The sequence below is a fragment of the Lolium rigidum genome, chromosome 6, assembly GCF_022539505.1.
Source record: "Lolium rigidum isolate FL_2022 chromosome 6, APGP_CSIRO_Lrig_0.1, whole genome shotgun sequence".
Taxonomy (NCBI): Eukaryota; Viridiplantae; Streptophyta; class Magnoliopsida; order Poales; family Poaceae; genus Lolium; species Lolium rigidum.
This window is the reverse complement of record NC_061513.1, coordinates 41,131,611-41,149,977: the sequence shown is the minus strand read 5'-3', so window position 1 is coordinate 41,149,977 and position 18,367 is coordinate 41,131,611. Positions and strand designations below refer to the sequence as shown.

The 18,367-nt window shown below is 51.7% G+C and overlaps 2 protein-coding genes across 2 annotated transcripts; one reads left to right on the top strand and one right to left on the bottom strand.

The window, feature by feature from the left end:
- Positions 1 to 4,713: 4,713 nt before the first annotated feature.
- Positions 4,714 to 5,858, top strand: LOC124662514 (glutathione S-transferase T3-like). Its single transcript, XM_047200341.1, has 2 exons — positions 4,714 to 5,166; positions 5,265 to 5,858. Exons 1-2 carry the CDS (start codon positions 4,723 to 4,725, stop codon positions 5,856 to 5,858), a joined length of 1,038 nt encoding a protein of 345 aa, XP_047056297.1. The 5' UTR covers positions 4,714 to 4,722.
- Positions 5,859 to 9,537: 3,679 nt separating this feature from the next.
- Positions 9,538 to 10,524, bottom strand: LOC124667882 (NAC domain-containing protein 83-like). Its single transcript, XM_047205116.1, has 2 exons — positions 10,296 to 10,524; positions 9,538 to 10,207 (listed from the first exon to the last, which is right to left on the bottom strand). The coding sequence occupies exons 1-2, from the start codon at positions 10,522 to 10,524 to the stop codon at positions 9,753 to 9,755; spliced, it is 684 nt and encodes a 227-aa protein (XP_047061072.1). The 3' UTR covers positions 9,538 to 9,752.
- Positions 10,525 to 18,367: the final 7,843 nt, after the last annotated feature.

Sequence of the window (18,367 nt, the reverse complement as noted above, 5' to 3'; positions counted from 1 at the left end):
TTTTAGAAGTTTTGAGACCGATATTGTGACATCCTTAAAAGTTATATGTTTTAGAAGTTTTGAGACCGATATCGGGACCTAGAGCCAAAACAATCAGGTGCCGATGTACAAGTCACACATAATTTTTACCTTAGCTTTAGGGTTGTCACACACTAAAAATGATTATAACATATCAAAGAAACCAGTTTTTATTAACCAAGTTGGATTGCAACAGAGATGTTTTTCGGTCGTAAACGAAATCACAATTGGAAAAAAGTATTTCAAATTATTAAAATTTGGCTCGTGATTCGTGCTAATTATGATTTGCAACACGGAGGGATTTGCTGATGCCATCTCATTCGACGGAGAACTAGCCACGCCCCTACCAAATTCAGTAAGAAATGCGGATCGTTCAAGATAGGTTTCTAGGGAAGTTAGAAATTGAAATACTCCTCCCATCCCACTAAAAGTGTCTCAACTTTACCAAAATTATTCGATAGTGATTTGGAATTTCAGAATCGGGGAGAGAGGTAGAGGGAGTTGGTTGCTGTGTGATGAAAACCCGTGGAGCGGTGGTGATTGGTGGAAGGGCGCACCGGACGCAATGCCGTACGCCTGTCTGTGCATCCACACGGCGCACGCTACCACCTGTCCTAGGAAACTATCCCCATTCCGTTCCGTTGTGGCGCATACAAGATGGTGATGACTTGCAAGCGAGGAGAGGAGAGGGAGCCAGCCCATGCTGAATGGACTGACTTTCTAGGTCGACCGTGCATGCACGCGTAGACAAGCCAAGCCAGAGAAGGAAGAAAAGGACCGTGTCGTGCATAGTTGACACGACTGACGACTTTGATAGATAGATGGACGGATGGATGGATTTGGTCTTGGAAAAGGAAGCAAGCGACCTGTCCACGACTGCTAGGCGCAACTAGGGGCACCACCCCCCTCCTGTTGAAGCAGATGTTCATTCCTGTATGACTGTTTTTTTTTGACATATTCCTGTATGACTGTTGGACAACTGGGAGGTTCAAGAACTCAATTAGTAGATGAGTGGCGTGCTAGAGCGCCCAAGATGTGTGGTTGGGAGGAGGCGGTGATCTCACACGAAACCATGGCGAGCGAGCAACTCGGTCGGTGGCGCCGTCGACCAAAGTGCCACTGCAAGCACGTATGGTTCTTTAGCATCATCACCACGGCATCATTAGTTCAGACACCGGTTGATTGGCTCATCAGTACCTGCTTTTGTTGCTCAGTACGGCACACAGATGCAGGTGCTTAGTTTAAGCGTGGGTGCGTGCGTGACGGCTGAATCAATTGGCTTAGCGGCGCTTGCGTAGCGTTGGTACGGTTTGACACTCATCGCAAGTTGCCGCCAGAGGCAGCACTTTTTAAATTTCAGAAAAGAAAACTCAACGGACAGTGGACCCGCTCTTCTGACCTAGTAACAAACAAAACCTCTTCTGAGAGATTATAAGAGTGTACTAAATTAACTTAGTATGCCGACAGAAACATAAGGTAGAAATTAGCAGGAAACCATGGCGGCCATCTCCTACACCACTTCTCCACGCATCGCTCCGAGATCCCAAGTTATGCAGCCGCGACAGCCGGCCCATGTGGATCGACCATACATTGCATGAGTACTACGTGCACGGTTCACCTCACCCACGCACTCCTCCTACTACTTACTAACCCTAAAAGCCTAAACAAGCTATCGTTGTCAGAGACGAACATGCAGTAATTCTCTAGCAAGGCCGGCCGACAGTACTCTACCAGCACTAGATCCACACTCTATGTAGAGCTGGCGGTGGTGTGTGCTCCATGCTGACACTCCCCTACAAGGAACCACCACCACCACCACCGAATAGTCGAATTGGGTACCAATTGCGGCCCAGATCTTCTCCCTTGCCTGTGCACGAGACGGCACGCTTGGGCAATTGAGGGAGAGCGGGACGCACGAGCGCGCGTACGTACGTACGAGGTGTCGTCCTGGTCGCCGGTTGCGTCTCCAGCCGGGGTCGATCCGGCGGTTGGGATCGGGAACCTCGCCTGGAGTAGCAAGCTGCGTGCGTGTGTGCACGCCAACGCCATGTTCCCACAAAATTCATCAGATTTCGAGACGCGATTGGGCGGTGCAGATGTTCGCGTGTGCGTTTGCAACAGTTCTGTCTGAACTCTGAACGAATGGAGGGACCGACGCCGGTGACTGACTGATGGATGGGCGGGCGGGCGCGGCGGCGATGTGTCTGACGGTCCGACCGTCACAGCCCCCGGGCTGCTGTCGTCCCTCTCACTCTCTCTCTCCGTGTCTTGAACTGTCGGCCTTCCTGCTGCTGTAATCGCCATTTATACGTACGGCTTTGACTCCGCTGCTCGCTGCTCGCTGCCGCCAGGTTGACCCGTTCCTTTTTTTTTCAGGCCATCTCCAGCGGACCGACGCATTTCGGACGTCCGAAATGTCCGTTTGTCGGCCCGCGGACGCGATGTGGCCCAGGGCGACTGTTTGCGTCTTGGGTACCTTCAGCGGTGCTGACTCATTTTTTTACCGGGGACAGCGTCAAGGTCGCTAATGGCGTTTTACGTCCCGTCGAGGACTGCCGCCGGTGATTAACTGTTCCCGCGCGACGATGATCGTTCCCGCGCTTGACCAATACATTGGCAAATTTCGCCGGCGTTTCGCGCGCGCGGGAAACGCCCTGCGCGCCAACGCCGTTTCCCGCCCCGCCGTGGCTATATATGGTGGACACCGGCGGGGCGACGGGCACACCTCAAGCTACCATCCATCCATGGCCGACCACATGAATTGGGAACGCGTTGTTCACATGTGCCGCCAGCTCCACCCGGAGGAGGACGAGGTAGCCGCCGCCGGCGTTGAGGCGCATCAGCTAGACCTGGAGGTGGCGGCGGCGGAGGCGGAGGCCGCAGAGCGCGCGGAAGGGCGCCTCGCGGCGACCAGGGCGGAGGTCGCCAACGCCATGGCCGAGCTCGCCGACGCCAGGGCCGAGCTCGCGGAGGCGCGGGCGGCCATCGCGGCCCCTCCGCCCGACGCCGTCATCCACGAAATCGCGGACGACGACGTCCCCGTGCCCATGCGCTTCGAGTGCGCCGGCGACCAGCGGATTCCGCTCGCGTCCTTCGAGTCCCCGGGCCGGGACGCCCGGCGCCGTTAGGCTTGGGCGGCGGAGGAGGAAGCCCACGGCTATGCGATGACCATGGTCAGGGGTTAATGTGCTCCGACCTCGGACTCGGCTCCGGCGTAGGGGCCCTTCTCCCGCGCGGGTCGAGCGAGGAGAACCGCGAGCCGGAGGCCGCCATCGCCGCCGAGGGACGAAGCGATGGCGGCGGCGGCTAGGGACAGGGCCCGCTTCGTCACCGACATGGCGGCGATCCTGGCGGCGGTCCAGGCGAACGAGGACGCGGCGGCGGCGGAGGAGGAGGCGCGGGCGGCGGCGGCGGTCCAGGCGGCGGCGGAGGAGGAGGAGGCGCGGGCGGCGGCGGAGGAGGAGGAGGCCCAGGCGGCGGCGGAGGCGGCGGCTGCCAAGGTGGTGGTGGCCCTGTGGGACAGTAGCCTGGCCGAGGCCCTCGAACGGCGGAGGCGGCAGGACGAGATGTCCGTTCGCCGGCGTGCGCGGCGCGCGGAGTGCGCGAAGCGCTCCCGCTTCGACGATGGCGCCAACCCTTCCGGTGGCCAGTAGTAGGGTGCGCGACTGCGAGTAACCGAGGCCGGTGTAGGCCGCGCGACGACGAGTAGGTACGGCCGTTGTAGTTTTAGTTTAACTCGACTAAGAGCATCTCTAGTGGATGGTGTATATGGATGTGTAAAGCCCGTTTACACGTTTTTGGCCCAAAATCGCTCTCCAGTGGATCGTGTATACCATCGTGGGAGCTATACACGTCCATCCACGAGGCTACTCGGCGTGGATGTAAACACGCCCGAACCACGCGCGTGGAGAAGGAAAAACGCCCCAATCCGCCTCTGCTCCCGCTCGCATCCCGCCTCCGTCCGGAGCGCCGTCGAAGCTCGCCGGGCCGGCGGCCACTCCCCTCCGGTAAGCTCTCTCCCGCCCCTCTTTTTCATTCCCGCTTGTAGATTAGAGGTCTGGGGAGGCGCGGGGAGTCGCGGGGCGGCCGCAAGGCTCGCCAGATGCGGCGGCGGCGGCGCGCGCCATGTAGATGGGAGGGCGCGGAGAGAGGTGCTGCGGTGCTGCGGCTCGGCGGCGCGACATGGAGAAAGGGCTCTGCGGCCGCGCGACCTGGAGATAGTGGTCTGCGGCGGCTCGACGGAGGAGGGGGGCGGGGTGCGGTCCAGGGGCTGGCAGCGCTCGCCCTGGTCCAGCGGCGGTCAAGCGGCGGGTGCGGCTTGAAGGGCGGCGGCGCTCGCCGTGGACAGTGGGGAGGCCGCGCCGGCCCTGTTGATTTGGCCATGGACAGTGGCAGTGGCGGAGCGCTGTTGATTAGGACCCTGTGCATCTCCTCTTTTTCTTTTGTATGATATAACTCTATGATTGATGGTTTAATCTTGAACACACGCTTCCTAATCAGACTAATGATTTGTAAACAAGATAGGAGAAGAGAAATTTGGCTGTTTGCATACCTCAATTTGATGCTCCAGCTTCAAAACTTACAAGAAATTTTGGTACAGATTTTTGTATTTTGCTTCCTAACCAACGGGTGTATTTTGCTACAGATTTTGCTTCCCAACGGGTGTATTTTGCTTCCTAACCAATGTGTGTTCATTGTTTGCAGATGGATGGTGACCAAAGTTTCTTGGACACAGTTGGTTTTGGTTACTCACAAACACAACCTCAAAGTCCAATTGGAGAGCAAGCAATCCCATCAACTCAGCATGAAGCAAGCCAATCAACTCAGCATGAAGCAAGACCATCAACTCAGCATCAAGCAAGACCACCCAACAAAGGAAAAAATTGGTCTACCGATGAGGATAAGGTTCTGATAGCAGCATGGGCAAATACAAGTATTGATATTGTCGGGACAGATCAAAACCGAGAAACTTATTGGGCTAGAATTTCAGAGTACTACAACACACACAAGGAATCATCATGGCCTGAGCGTAATGCCAATGCAATAAACTGCCGTTACACATTCATTAACAAAGAGACCGCTAAATTTTGTGGTTGCCTTCAGCAGATTTTACATTTGGAGGAAAGTGGAAGGACTATACAAGAAAAGGTATGCATCTATCTTTTACTTCTACATGTGCTGTCCAATATTTATATGTGCTGTGCAATATTTATGTGCTGTGCATAATAATACGTTTGTATGTGCAGACAAATGATGCACACCTTTTGTTCAAGGAATTGGATATTAAAAGAAAAAAGCCTTTCACATTGATGCATTGCTATGTAGAGTTTTCGAAGTATCCAAAGTGGCAGACAAAAGAACTTGAAACTTCTGTTAAGAAACAAAAGAAGACCATTGATGCAAGTCCGGGCACATCCTCGGTACGCACTGATGCTACCTCGGCACACAATGATGCTCTTGAACATGAGAAAAGACCCGATGGTGTGAAGAAGGAGAAATTGCAGAGAGGTAAAGCTGATGACAGTGCTTGCAAGTTATCATTAGAAACTGTGTGGGCACAAAAGCAAGAGAAAGATGAGCTCAAAGAGGCGGCAAGAAATGTTCGATATGCACAACAATTTGAATTGAGAAAAGAGGAGATTGCACTGAAAAAGAAGGAGGATGCACGAAATGAGAGGGATGATGCACGCAAACAGTTTGAATTAGATGAGAGGATAATGCTCATGGACACAAGTGGTATGACTGATGTGCAAAAGCAGTTTTACCAAGCTAAGCAGAATGAGATCCTTGCTCGCGGCCTAGAGATGCTGGAAGAGAGGTGGTCGGGGTGGTTTATATAGACCAGAAATATGGCCGTTGAAAATATAGCCGTTGGAAAATATAGCCGTTGGAATATAGCCGTTTGAAAATATAGCCGTTGGAATATACACGTCCTGATTTACACGTCCTGATACACGTTCCACTGAAAAACTGAGAGGTGTAAAATTTAGCAACGTGTATATGGATGTGTATATGGAGATATACACGTCCAAATTTACACGTTCCACTAGAGATGCTCTAACCATCTCTGTAAAGATGGTCCTTTTGGCCAATCAATAGTAATGAAAAAATCTTTTGCTTACCGACCGGGCCCGGATGTACCCAACGCGGACATTTTCCGGAGCGTCCGCGGAGACGCAAACCTGGCGCATATTTGGGCCAGGTTTGCGTCTCCGCGGACGGTCCGGTCACTTTGCGTCGCCCCGCTGGAATAGGCGATAGACGCATTTCCGGTCACGGCGGACGAAAACGGTCGCTCAGCGACCGTTTGCTCAGCGACCGTTTGCGTCGCGCCGCTGGAGATGCCCTCAGATCAACAAGAATCACTCCCAGCTCTATTTCATAGAAAAGAAGCCGTACAGAGAGTTGGAACGCTAATGAAAACACCCGTTCCTTATTTGAGTTCTTTGATCTAAACAGTCCTTTTGCAAACTCTCGACTAGTTTTAACATTTCCTGGAACTTCCAAATTTCCATGGTTCTTCTTGATCACGCCATGCTGGATGGCTTAACCTAAATGCACGATATGCCAGTTGGGCTGCTAGACTGAAATGACTCGCCCATTTTGACCATAAAACAGCTTATAATTTCATTTAGTTTGTCTAGTTTGCAAAGATCTTGAGCTATCTAAGAAGGTTTTCGAACGCTCTGCGTAGAGACAGGTATATCGCACCATTTGATCCTAACGAGAAAGCTACAGGCCTGAGAAAAATCCCCCCGCGTCGCTCCTCTTTGGGGCGACACGGGTGGCCCCCAAACCCTAGCCTCCTCGGGGCCCCTTCCACCTCCTTCCCCCTCCTCGCCGCCGTCGGAGACCGCCGACGGGAAAGCCCGCGTGGCCCTCGAGGATGGCGGCGGCGAGGCGACTCCGAGCGCTCTCATTTCACCGGGTGGCGCGCTCGTCCCCGGCTTCCTGGCGGCGCTGGCCGGGCCTGACCTTGGACTGCGGCGCCCCTCCGTCGAGCTCCGTCGAATCTGCACCAAGATCTTCATGCTGTAGGCCGGGTCAAAGTGGTGCTGGTCAGGGGACCATGGCCGCCGGATTTGGGCTGGGGAGTTTGCTGGCTGGTCGAGGCCCTGCTGCACGCGGTGTGCTCCGTCAGGTGTCCTCCGATTCCACTGCTCTTCATCCTTGTCCCACTTGACCCGGATCCTGCGAGTACATGGCTTTGTGGTTGGCCAAGATCTGGGTTTTTTGGCAGCAAAGGTGTGCTTTTTCTTCGTGGTGCTTTGCGAGTTTCACGTGATGGGCGTTCAATCTCATGTTGGGTCTCTGCCTATGCCGTTCTGGTCGGTCGGGACGGGGGAGTGTCGATGCCGAGGCGGCGGCCTCGGACCATGGAGAGGGCGGCGTTGCCCTAGCGGCGGGCGACGGCTGTCGGTGCTGCAGTCCGTGTCCTCGGCCGTGTGGGCGGTGTGGGCGCGGCGGGCGTAGGCGTGGTGCCGAGGTTGCCCAGTTTGGACCTCTCGCACCAATTTTGAAGATGGTTGCTCCTGCCTGCGCTGCTTGTCTCACCTCCTCGGCGCTAGATTTTGTTCCGGTGGCCAGGTTAGGGAGGAGGGGTTTTGTACCGGGGGAAACCATTGGCCGACTGTGGCGGCCACGATGTCGACGATGCTGCCGGCGTCGTTCTCCTTCTTGAAGGCGATATCTAGGTACATCCCTTCCTCCCTAACCTCCCTATTCTCGGGTGAAAACCAAAAGCTTCGGCTTGGGCGGCGACGGCGCTCCGGCGTCGTTTCCTTGTTGGAGGCGTCGCCTTGAGATAGCGAGGTTGGTGGATAAGTTTGGCGGTGGATGGTATGCAGTTGGTAGCGGTTGCTTATCAAGAGTGGTGGGGCTGCAGCTGGTCTTGGTCAGCTGGGTAGCTCCGGCGCTAATCTTCACCGCATCTTCTTTGTATGCCCTGATAGCTTATGTCTGGTGTGCAATGGTTGGTGCTGCAATCCATATACCGGTATAAACGAGTTGCCTTCCATATACCGGTGAATGCCAACACGCATGTCAGGCTGCCGCCCACCATGGCTGAGGCCATGCTCTACATCAAGCAAGAGAGTACCGTCGCCAATGCTCTTCCTGCGTCGTAGGCCTCGTCGATGAGCTCGGTAAGTTCTCAGTCACGGCCTCCGATTTTGCCACCCGCAACGCTTTCGCCGGTATGCAGGTCCACGCGTCGTCCCGTTTCGCCGCCTAAATCTTTCCAGCATGAGCGAGCAAAATGCGTCGGACAACTATGATCTGAAAAGCCATTTCCGCGTCCACGGCCCGATGAAAACGAACAACACGTGATCATTTTTGTTATCGAAATGCGTTGGACCGCTTAAGATGGTCAAGTGACATGGAGCAACCTGTGCCGTGCTTGCGTTGTAGTCCGAGGGAGGGTGTTGTCCCGAGTCAAATTCGTTTGTAATCAGCGAGCCCAACAGATTCCGGCGAGAGAGTTCCATTACGTACATCGCCAGGATCATCTCACAGGCGTCTGAATCTTGTACTCCTAGCTGTCGCCAACCAACAGTGTTCACACGTCTGTTTCAGATGCTCTCTATGCTACAACTACAATCACTATGCAACCACTCTCCCCCCAAAGAAAAGAAAACACAGTGCAGGAAGCTTAAGCAAGCAACTCGTCACGCGAGCGTCATACAACACGAACCGATGATCCCGTGTCTAGTAGAGTCTCTACATAGTTGCGTGTCATCTCGCCCAAACACAGAAAGGAACTTTTCCAACTGTGGCGATACCGTCGAATTGGGCAGAGTAGCTATCAGTAAGCCGCAGTTATTAGCCGGAGGAGAAGAAGACAGTGACAGTGCGAATTCATCATCATCAGAGATACTAATGTCCGAGAGATTCCTCCAAATCTCTCCACCTTATTCGGCTCCGATATGATCCAGAGCCAGCCAAGTGAAACTACTAGTAGATGGCATGAGATGCTCCGGCGTGGATCGATGCTGCGCTGGCCGGAAGGGAATTGTTCGGCCGGACGACGGAGGACGGAGGACGGATTCCTATTCGTCTTGCCAATTACGGGGGGTCCCTTGGAGAAGAAAGGCATCGCCGCTAGCGCTAGGGCTGAGTGGAGTCGAGTATCTAATCCAATCTATTGATCGATCAATTGATCCGTCGATCAGTAGCGCCATCATCACCGCGCACGCTCGGCTTATCATACATACCCGCTTTTCTGCTTCCACGGACTCAATTCCTCGCCTTTCTGCCCTGCTTTCCTGCACCTCTTTTACGGTTGGTTTTACTACCTCCTTTGCAGTTAGTTACCTGTGGTTCGTGCTTTACTTGTTGATTTGTACAAGAGGAATGACAAGCAAAGCACGCATGGAAGAATGGCAGAGATCCTGCCTTTAATCGTCAAAAAAATAAGCTGGAAGAAGTGTTTTGGTCAAACTCTAATTAAGTGACAGTACACTCTGAAAGGATTCGCGGTGAGCTCTGTCATTCATCAAACATGGTGAGTGAGGCGTTTGGTTTTGGTTTGCTTGGAGCTTGATTTGATTCTCTTGATTGATGGGGTTCGAACTGACAATGATCAACTACTACTAGAAACTAGGTACTAGCACCACATTAGCGGTGCGGAGCGACGAATTAACGGGACAACTCATTAGAAAATTACAGGGACCATGATTGATCAAAAGTCAGCTCCTCCTCTAATCATCCTCTCCTCGCGTCACGGACAGCCGTTACTAGAAGCTAGCGATCTCTTCGTCGCCCTCCACCTCCTCCTCGCCGCGCGCCTCGGTGACGCAGGAGGACGCCGGGGACGGCGCCGCCACGTCGACGTCGCCCCTCTGCCGCCGCCCCGTGCCACCGCGGCGAGCCGGCGTGGCCTTCTTGAAAACGCGACAGACCACCCAGTCCTTGGGCTTGGCCGCGGCGGCGGCGGCCCAGGCGCCGAGAGCGGCCGGGAGGAGGCGGTACTCGTGCATGGCCCAAGCCGTCCTTGCGCCGCCGCGGGCGCAGAAGACGAGCGTGCGCTTGGCGCCGACGGGCCGGCCGCAGCGCGGCGCGAGGACCAGGGCCTCCTTCCCGGACGCCCTCCACACGCCGCCGGCGCCGCCCGCCCTGCTGGCACCGCCGCCCTTCCGCCAGCACCGCGTCGCCGGGAGGTGGAAGAAGAACCGCTCGCCGTCGGCGTCGCCTGCAGATCAATTATATCACAATTACTGCGTCAGCGCAATGCGCTTGATGTACCCGAAATTATAGAGATGGGTTTGTTAGTACAATACCTGGGAGGTCTGACGGGTGGAGGCGCGCGAGGTCGACGACGGGGATGATGTCGGCGGGGAGGGGGCAGGCGAAGGCCTTGCGGCGGAGGTAGTGCAGCACCAGCTCCTCGTCTGTGGGCCGGAACCGGAACCCGATTGGCAGGCCGCCGTGGCCAGCTGGCCCCGCCGGCACCCGGCATGCAACACCGCCAGCAGCACCCTCCGGCCGCACCTCCGCCGGCTGCGCCATGCACACAGTGTCACAGTCCTAACCCAACCCAACCCAACACAAGAAGGAAGCGAGGAAGATTACTCTATCTGGTACTGGAGATAAATGGTGGTATGAGGCAGGCTCGCATGTCACTCGCTCACGAGGTCATCCATGGAGTGTAGTTCCGCTAGGCAGAGTGGTTGGTGCGGTGCGGTGATGGATGTTGGCTAGCGGGGAAAGGGGGAGGGGAGGCGGATTTATAGTTGGCAGTGGTCAGTGGCGTGTAGGAGACTCAACCGCCACCAAGTGCAGAGGGAGAGCGTCTGGTGCAGTGCTTAATTACAGGTGATGAGGTGAGGTGTGAGGCTAAGCAACAAGCCTGGGAGGAGGGGAACAAGAACAAGGCATCTCCCCAATTTCTTTCTCTAGACTATCTTTTTCGTGTGCGATTCCTTCTTTTCTGGTCCCCTTTTCTCCCCAAATTAAATTCCTCGTCATCTCCTTGGTTCCTTTTCATTAATTTGTTTTGGAGGAGAAGGAAGGAGAAGCTTCCACGTTACACCGAGCCGAGCTTGAGGTTGAGGAGGAGGAATCATCAAAAATAAATAAAAGGGGAACCACCTACCTACTAGCTGCCTGCCTGCCTGCCTTGGATTCCAGCGCTGGGGTTTGCTTCTCACATTATCCTTCCTCCTCCTCATCGTAGAAGGAATCGCGATGGACCAAGCAAGTCGCCGCTGACACGCTCTCGTCTGGCCGGCCGTGCGGCGCTAGTAGGTAAGTACTCCGTATACATACAAGGGAAATAATGCGAGCGAGCGTTAATGATCCGCTTAATCACCCGTTGGAACTTTTGACGAGTCGATTGCGTGCATGGTTGTGCAAGCGGAGTGAGTACATGCAGATGCAGGCATGCAGCAACGGCCGTCCGCCCGCCCGCTTCTCTTTGGGGTAGACTTTACAGCGCCTTTCCGAGTCAAATGCATGCCGTTGCTGCCCTTGGGCTTTGGGTGCAAAAGGGCCGGCGGGGTGTGGGGTCCCCGGCGGGCCGTGCGCGTGAGTTTTACTGCCATGGGCATCGTCTCAGAATTGTCAGTGCCCAGTAGCTGCTGCAAAACTGCATTGCATCGCAATTCGCAACGCACCGTTCCATCCGTGCGAGTGCGTGGATGACCGAACCCAGATCGCGATCCATCGGGGCTTGCTTTCTTCCAGTCCCGTCGCGTCGCGTCACGTGAACCGGCGTGCTGCAAAACTAGGACGGCTCAACTCGCTGCAGTGCATTCGCCGTCCCGGCACCGGCGCTGCAGTTCCGTTCAAACTCCGGCGACGGGCTGCCGCGCCCGCGCCGTCCGTGAAGCGATCGCGCGCGCGCACTTCCTTTTCTCTTTTCTGCATCGCGCGACTTCGCTAGCTAGCGTGCGGGGGTCCAACACGACGAGCCTGGTGTCTGTTCCCAGTAGCGGCGCCGTTTCTCGCACTGTTTTTCTGCAAACAAGAGGAACAGGTGTCTCGGACGACTCCACTAGGTTCATGTTTTCCTCTTCTTCACGTTCAGGACAGAGAATTGTGTGCAAAACTAAGCGAATTCTTACTTCTTCAGTTAAGCGAAAATACATGTTTCTGCGACGTATTCTCTGCTAAGAGTCGACTTTTTGTTTTTTCATGGAGGAAAATGCAAGTGACTGCTATTGCTCACCGACGCGAATTCAGTCTTTCTCCCTTCCCCAACTCACGGAAATAGCATCTGGGCCAGGCGACCTTTTCTTGCTACTGCGCAAAGTGCTGAAACGCTACTTAGTTCGGCCCGTCTAGCACCACCAAAATTGGACCTGCCCTTAACATAACACGGGCTTTCTAAAACATCACCAATGCACAACGGGCCAAGGAACAAACGGGTCCATGCTTCACAGTTGGGCCGAAATGGATGCAGAAATATATCTCAGTTGTTAATTCGATCATCCCTACAAAAAGTTGTTATATCGATCTTATTACTTACCGCAGGATTAGGGGTACCTGACTTGTGAAAATCCCGGTCCCTTCTCGAGGTTTGGTAAAACTGGCATTCGGATATCAGTGAGTAACAATTGTTGACTTGTTATTGCTGCTGCTGCATTCAGCATACGTCGTGGTCACTGGTCAGTGGTTGGACCCAAAAAAATTCCAGTCATCTGTTAGTATCGCGACAGTCACACATGGTCGCAAGATTAGATTGCGATCGGCCGTCATCGGCTTCCTTATTCCAACGATCAGTCTATTGGTTCACCGGGCAAGAAGGCGAAGAGTGCAGGGCGCAGGAGACACGGCCTGAAGCACGGAAATAGGGGTCGGCATGATGCTGGGGAGGCCGGCACGGTCTTTGCATCAAGGACTCGTTCACTGGACGGCGAGGGAAGAAAAGTGGCATCTGCTGCAAACTGCTATGCACCTGCGGAGTCTGACGATAGTGGTGATGGTGATTATCATTATTCCCCCGGTGAGTCCAATCGTGGTCCGGCCATGGAGAAGAGCGCAGGAGACGCGGCCACAAGGAAGGCGGCTAGGACTGGCGTGGTTCTGCGCGGGAGAGGCAGGTCGGCGTTGTTGTCTCGTCAAGGACTCGTTCACGGAACATCGGCCAGGGAAAGGGGGGCCCGTCTACAAAGTATATTGCGGCGTATAGGTGACCAAACATTCTAATCATCGGCACTAAAATGGAAGAAAGAGCCAAGTGGTATCTCAACTAGATATCATATGCCTCATACTTTGTTGGTCAAAAGAAATATTAACATTCAGGGATGGGGTCAGCGAGGCCAGGTAGGATGCACAAGAGATTGATATTTGTGCCATCGCACCGAGCTCACCGGCCCCACCCTGCAGTGTACAAGTGACCAAACAATTTAATCATCGGCACTAAAATGGAAGAAAGGACAATGCAATTAAGAAGTAGCTATTATGAACTAAATGGAATGCCTCATACTTTGCTGGTCAAAACAAATATTAACATTCAGGGATGGAGTAAGCGAGGCCAGGTAGGATGCACAAGAGATTGATATTTGTGCCATCACACCAGGCTCGCTTGCTCCACCCCTGAGTGTACAAGTGACCAAACATTCTAATCATCGGCCAATGCAATTAAGAAGTGCCAACTCAAATAATAGACAATCTGAATAGTATGAACTAAATGGAATGCCTCATACTTTGTTGGTCGAAACAAATATTAACATCCGGGGATGGAGTAAGTGAGGCCAGGTAGGATGCACAAGATATTGATATTTGTGCCATCACACCAGGCTCACTTGCTCCACCCCCGAGTGTACGAGTGATCGACCAACCATCTAATCATCGGCAAGTACAAAAACACCACCAAACCAGACAACCATGGTGACATAAGTCAAGATGCTCAAACACATATAGCATGCATGGAGCGAGATGCTCCAAAGGGATTATTCATCACTTGGTATATAGACCAAGTGATGCTGGCAAAAGAGAGGCCAATCAAGAACCAGTAAATCCAGTAAGTGATAGATATGCCTAAACAAGCAACAACACATAGCATATCCCAGCCACTGTTCAAAAAATCGGCCGACATACCGATTTATCGGTCGATTTATCGTGAATCGGATGGTCACCGATAAGATTTCAGCATATCGGCCAATTTATCGCGCCATCGATATTTCGGCCAATTTTCTGCGTGAGAGCTGATATTTCGTCCGATTTTCACTCCCATGGCCAATATTTCGGCTATTGTCAGTGAAATTTCAATGAAATTTTGTATGGCAGTCGATATTTTTGTCCTATGGTTGTGTAGAATTGTGCATTAGCTTAAAATTTCTATTATTACTGATTCGAGTGCAAGGAATCAAGGTAATACTTATGTGCAATGCTCAAATATTACTTTTTGCATAACATATTATAGAAAAAATAGCGTGAAAATTAGGATTTACAAAAAAATAAGCTGATAAATGGCTGACCGATAAAATCGATTAATCGGTCGATAAGAGATTAATCTTCATTTTAAGGCCGACCGATAAGTTAAGATATACGATTCTTGAACATTGATCCCAGCTAACCAGATGAGACAAGTCTTGGTAGCCAACTGAATCACCTAGCACCACCTAGCCTTTTAAAACCATCAGAAACAGTCCATTTTCTTCAAATGATACCACAGTGGCATTCATTTACATGATCCCCTACTGTGGATATCTCTATTTTCATCAAAGACAACAAGAAATAGAAATTTATCATTACTCGGTTGAGTTCAAAACAAAGCTGGGGTACCATAAGGGATTACTCATCACTTGGTAGTAACCAAGTGATGCTGGCAAGAGAGAGGTCAAGCCTGAGCTAGTCAATCTAGTAGAGATGGATATGCATAAGTAAGCAAGAACACATAGCCTATCCAAGTTAACCAGATAAAACCAACCTTGACAGCCAACTTAATAACCTAGCATCACCTAGTCTTTTAAACCATCAGAAACTTCCCATTTTCTTCAAAGGATACCACAGTGGCATTCATTTACATGATTCCCTACTGTGAATATCTCTATTTTCACACAAACGAACCAATTATCCAACTATGAGATGCAACCAGTGGCAGTAGCAAGAGCTAATGAGGTCACAAGACACAGCATAAGCAATCCACACCAAGTAAACAAGTCCTCACCACCTTATACAGGTTCAGACTTTGGATTTGTTTCCAACAAAGGTTGGAAAACAAATCAAATCCATTTAGTTTAACTGAATCATCACCAACACATGGTTCATTAATAAGAAGTGACAAGCATAGCACCAACTAATCATGCAATATAGCAGCATCAGTAACAAGCATAGCACCAATTAATCAAGCAATATAGCAGCATCAATAACAAGCATAGCACCAATTAATCAACTATAGCTCCATCAGTAACAAGCATAGCACCAATTAATCAAGCAATAGCAGCATGACTCGCACATGACACTTCACTAAAGCCAAAGCTTCGATAAAGCAATTAATCAAGGCTTTCATGCAATGGCTTGACAGCAACAACCGCAAGCAATGGGATCATAATTCAATCCATGTGCACATACCGGATAAATGGCATCAATTAACACCAACCTTCTCCCCCTCTCCGTAATTAGCCAAGTTATACGGAATAAGAAAAGGGGATCACGAAGAGCATTTCATCGAGCACAACGAGACGACAATGAACAGCACAACAGCAGCACAACAACATTTCATCGAGCACTTTGTGCTCGCGCGGGAGAGGAAGAGGGAGGGGAGGGCAGAGGTGGAGCTCACCGACAACAGGGGTGGAGGAGGAGGTTGACGACGACGGCAGGGGTGGAGGAGGAGGAGGACGTGGCGGCTCCTCCTCCTTGATGCGGCGCTGATACGTCTCAAACGTATCTAAATTTCTTATGTTCCATGCTAGTTTTATGACAATACTCACATGTTTTATATACACTTTATATCATTTTGATGCATTTTCCGGCACTAACCTATTAACAAGATGCCGAAGCGCCGGTCCTCGTTTTCTCGTCGTTTTTGGTTTCGAAATTCTACACAGGAAATATTCTCGAATTGGACGAAACAAAAGCCCACGGTCTTATTTTGCACGGAGCCTTCCAGAAGTCCGAAGAGGAGACGAAGAGGGGCGACGAGGCAGCCACACCCTAGGGGGGCGCGGCCCCAGCCTTGGGCGCGCCGCCCTATGGGGTGGGCCCCTCGGGTGCCTCCCGACTCTGCCCCTTCGCCTATAAATTCTCTCCGTCGCGAAAACCCTATCACCGAGAGCCACGGTACGAGAAAAGTTACTGTCACGCCGCCGCCGCCAATCCCATCTCGGGGGATTCAGGAGATCGCCTCCGGCACCCTGCTGGAGAGGGGAATCATCACCGGAGGGCTCTACATCACCATGCCCGCCTCCGGACTGATGCGTGAGTAGTTCATGTTGGAGATATGCCCAAGAGGCAATAATAAAAGTGGTTATTATATATCTTTATGTTTATGATAAATGTTTATATACCATGCTATAATTGTATTAACCGAAACATTGATACATGTGTGATATGTAAACAACAAAGAGTCCCTAGTATGCCTCTTAACTAGCTTGTTGATTAATGGATGATTAGTTTCATAATCATGAACATCGGATGTTATTAATAACAAGGTTATATCATTATATGAATGATGTAATGGACACACCCAATTAAGCGTAGCATAAGATCTCGTCATTAAGTTATTTGCTATAAGCTTTCAATACATAGTTACCTAGTCCTTATGACCATGAGATCATGTAAATCACTTATACCGGAAAGGTACTTTGATTACACCAAACGCCACTGCGTAAATGGGTGGTTATAAAGGTGGGATTAAGTATCCGGAAAGTATGAGTTGAGGCATATGGATCAACGAGTGGGATTTGTCCATCCCGATGACGGATAGATATACTCTGGGCCCTCTCGGTGGAATGTCGTCTAATGTCTTGCAAGCATATGAATAAGTTCATAAGAGACCACATACCACGGTACGAGTAAAGAGTACTTGTCAGGAGACAAGGTTGAACAAAGTATAGAGTGATACCGAAGATCAAACCTCGGACAAGTAAAATATCGCGAGACAAAGGGAATTGGTATTGTATGTGAATGGTTCATTCGATCACTAAAGTCATCGTTGAATATGTGGGAGCCATTATGGATCTCCAGATCCCGCTATTGGTTATTGGTCGGAGTGAGTACTCAACCATGTCCGCATAGTTCACGAACCGTAGGGTGACACACTTAAAGTTGGATGTTGAAATGGTAGTATTTGAATATGGAATGGAGTTCGAATATTTGTTCGGAGTCCCGGATAAGATCCCGGACATCACGAGGAGTTCCGAATGGTCCGGAGAATAAGATTCATATATAGGATGTCATTTTATGTGAATTAAAATGTCGCGGAAGGTTCTATGGAAGGTTCTAGAAGGTTCTAGAAAAGTCCGGAAGAAACCACCAAGGAAGGTGGAGTCCACATGGGACTCCACCTCCATGGCCGGCCAACCCTAGTGGGGGAGGAGTGATACGTCTCCGACGTATCGATAATTTCTTGTGTTCCATGCCACATTATTGATGATACCTACATGTTTTATGCACACTTTATGTCATATTCGTGCATTTTCTGGAACTAACCTATTAACAAGATGCCGAAGTGCCGATTCTTTGTTCTCGCTGTTTTTGGTTTCGGAAATCCTAGTAACGAAATATTCTCGGAATCGGACGAAATCAAGACCCGAGTCCCTATTTTCACCGGAAGCATCCGGAACACCCGAGAAGGACCCGGAGGGGGCCACAGGCCACCTGCACCATAGGCCGGCGCGGCCCAGGCCCTGGCCGCGCCGCCCTATGGTGTGGCCACCCCTTCGACCCTCCTGCGCCGCCTCTTCGCCTATATAAAGCCCCTGGATCAAAAACCCTGATACGAAAAACCACGATACGGAAAACCTTCCAGAGCCGCCGCCATCGCGAAGCCAAGATCTGGGGGACAGGAGTCTCTGTTCCGGCACCCTGCCGGAGCGGGGAAGTGCCCCCGGAAGGCTTCTCCATCGACACCGCTGCCATCTCCACCGCCATCTTCATCACCGCTGCTGCTCCCATGAGGAGGGAGTAGTTCTCCATCGAGGCTCCGGGCTGTACTCGGTAGCTATGTGGTTCATCTCTCTCCTATGTACTTCAATACAATAATCTCATGAGCTGCCTTACATGATTGAGATTCATATGATGATGCTTGTAATCTAGATGTCATTATGCTAGTCAAGTGAGTTTTACCTATGTGATCTCCGGAGACTCCTTGTCCCACGTGTGTAAAGGTGACAAGTGTGTGCACCGTGTGGGTCTCTTAGGCTATATTTCACTGAATACTTATTCACCGTTGAATGGCATA

Excerpts from the sequence above, each read along its gene's own strand:
- LOC124662514 (XM_047200341.1), top strand. The coding sequence starts at position 4,723 with ATGGATGGTGACCAAAGTTTCTTGGACACAGTTGGTTTTGGTTACTCA. Across the intron at positions 5,167-5,264 it reads GAAGGACTATACAAGAAAAG|ACAAATGATGCACACCTTTT; the intron begins GTATGCATCTAT and ends TTGTATGTGCAG.
- LOC124667882 (XM_047205116.1), bottom strand. The coding sequence starts at position 10,524 with ATGGCGCAGCCGGCGGAGGTGCGGCCGGAGGGTGCTGCTGGCGGTGTT. Across the intron at positions 10,208-10,295 it reads CCACCCGTCAGACCTCCCAG|GCGACGCCGACGGCGAGCGG; the intron begins GTATTGTACTAA and ends ATTGATCTGCAG.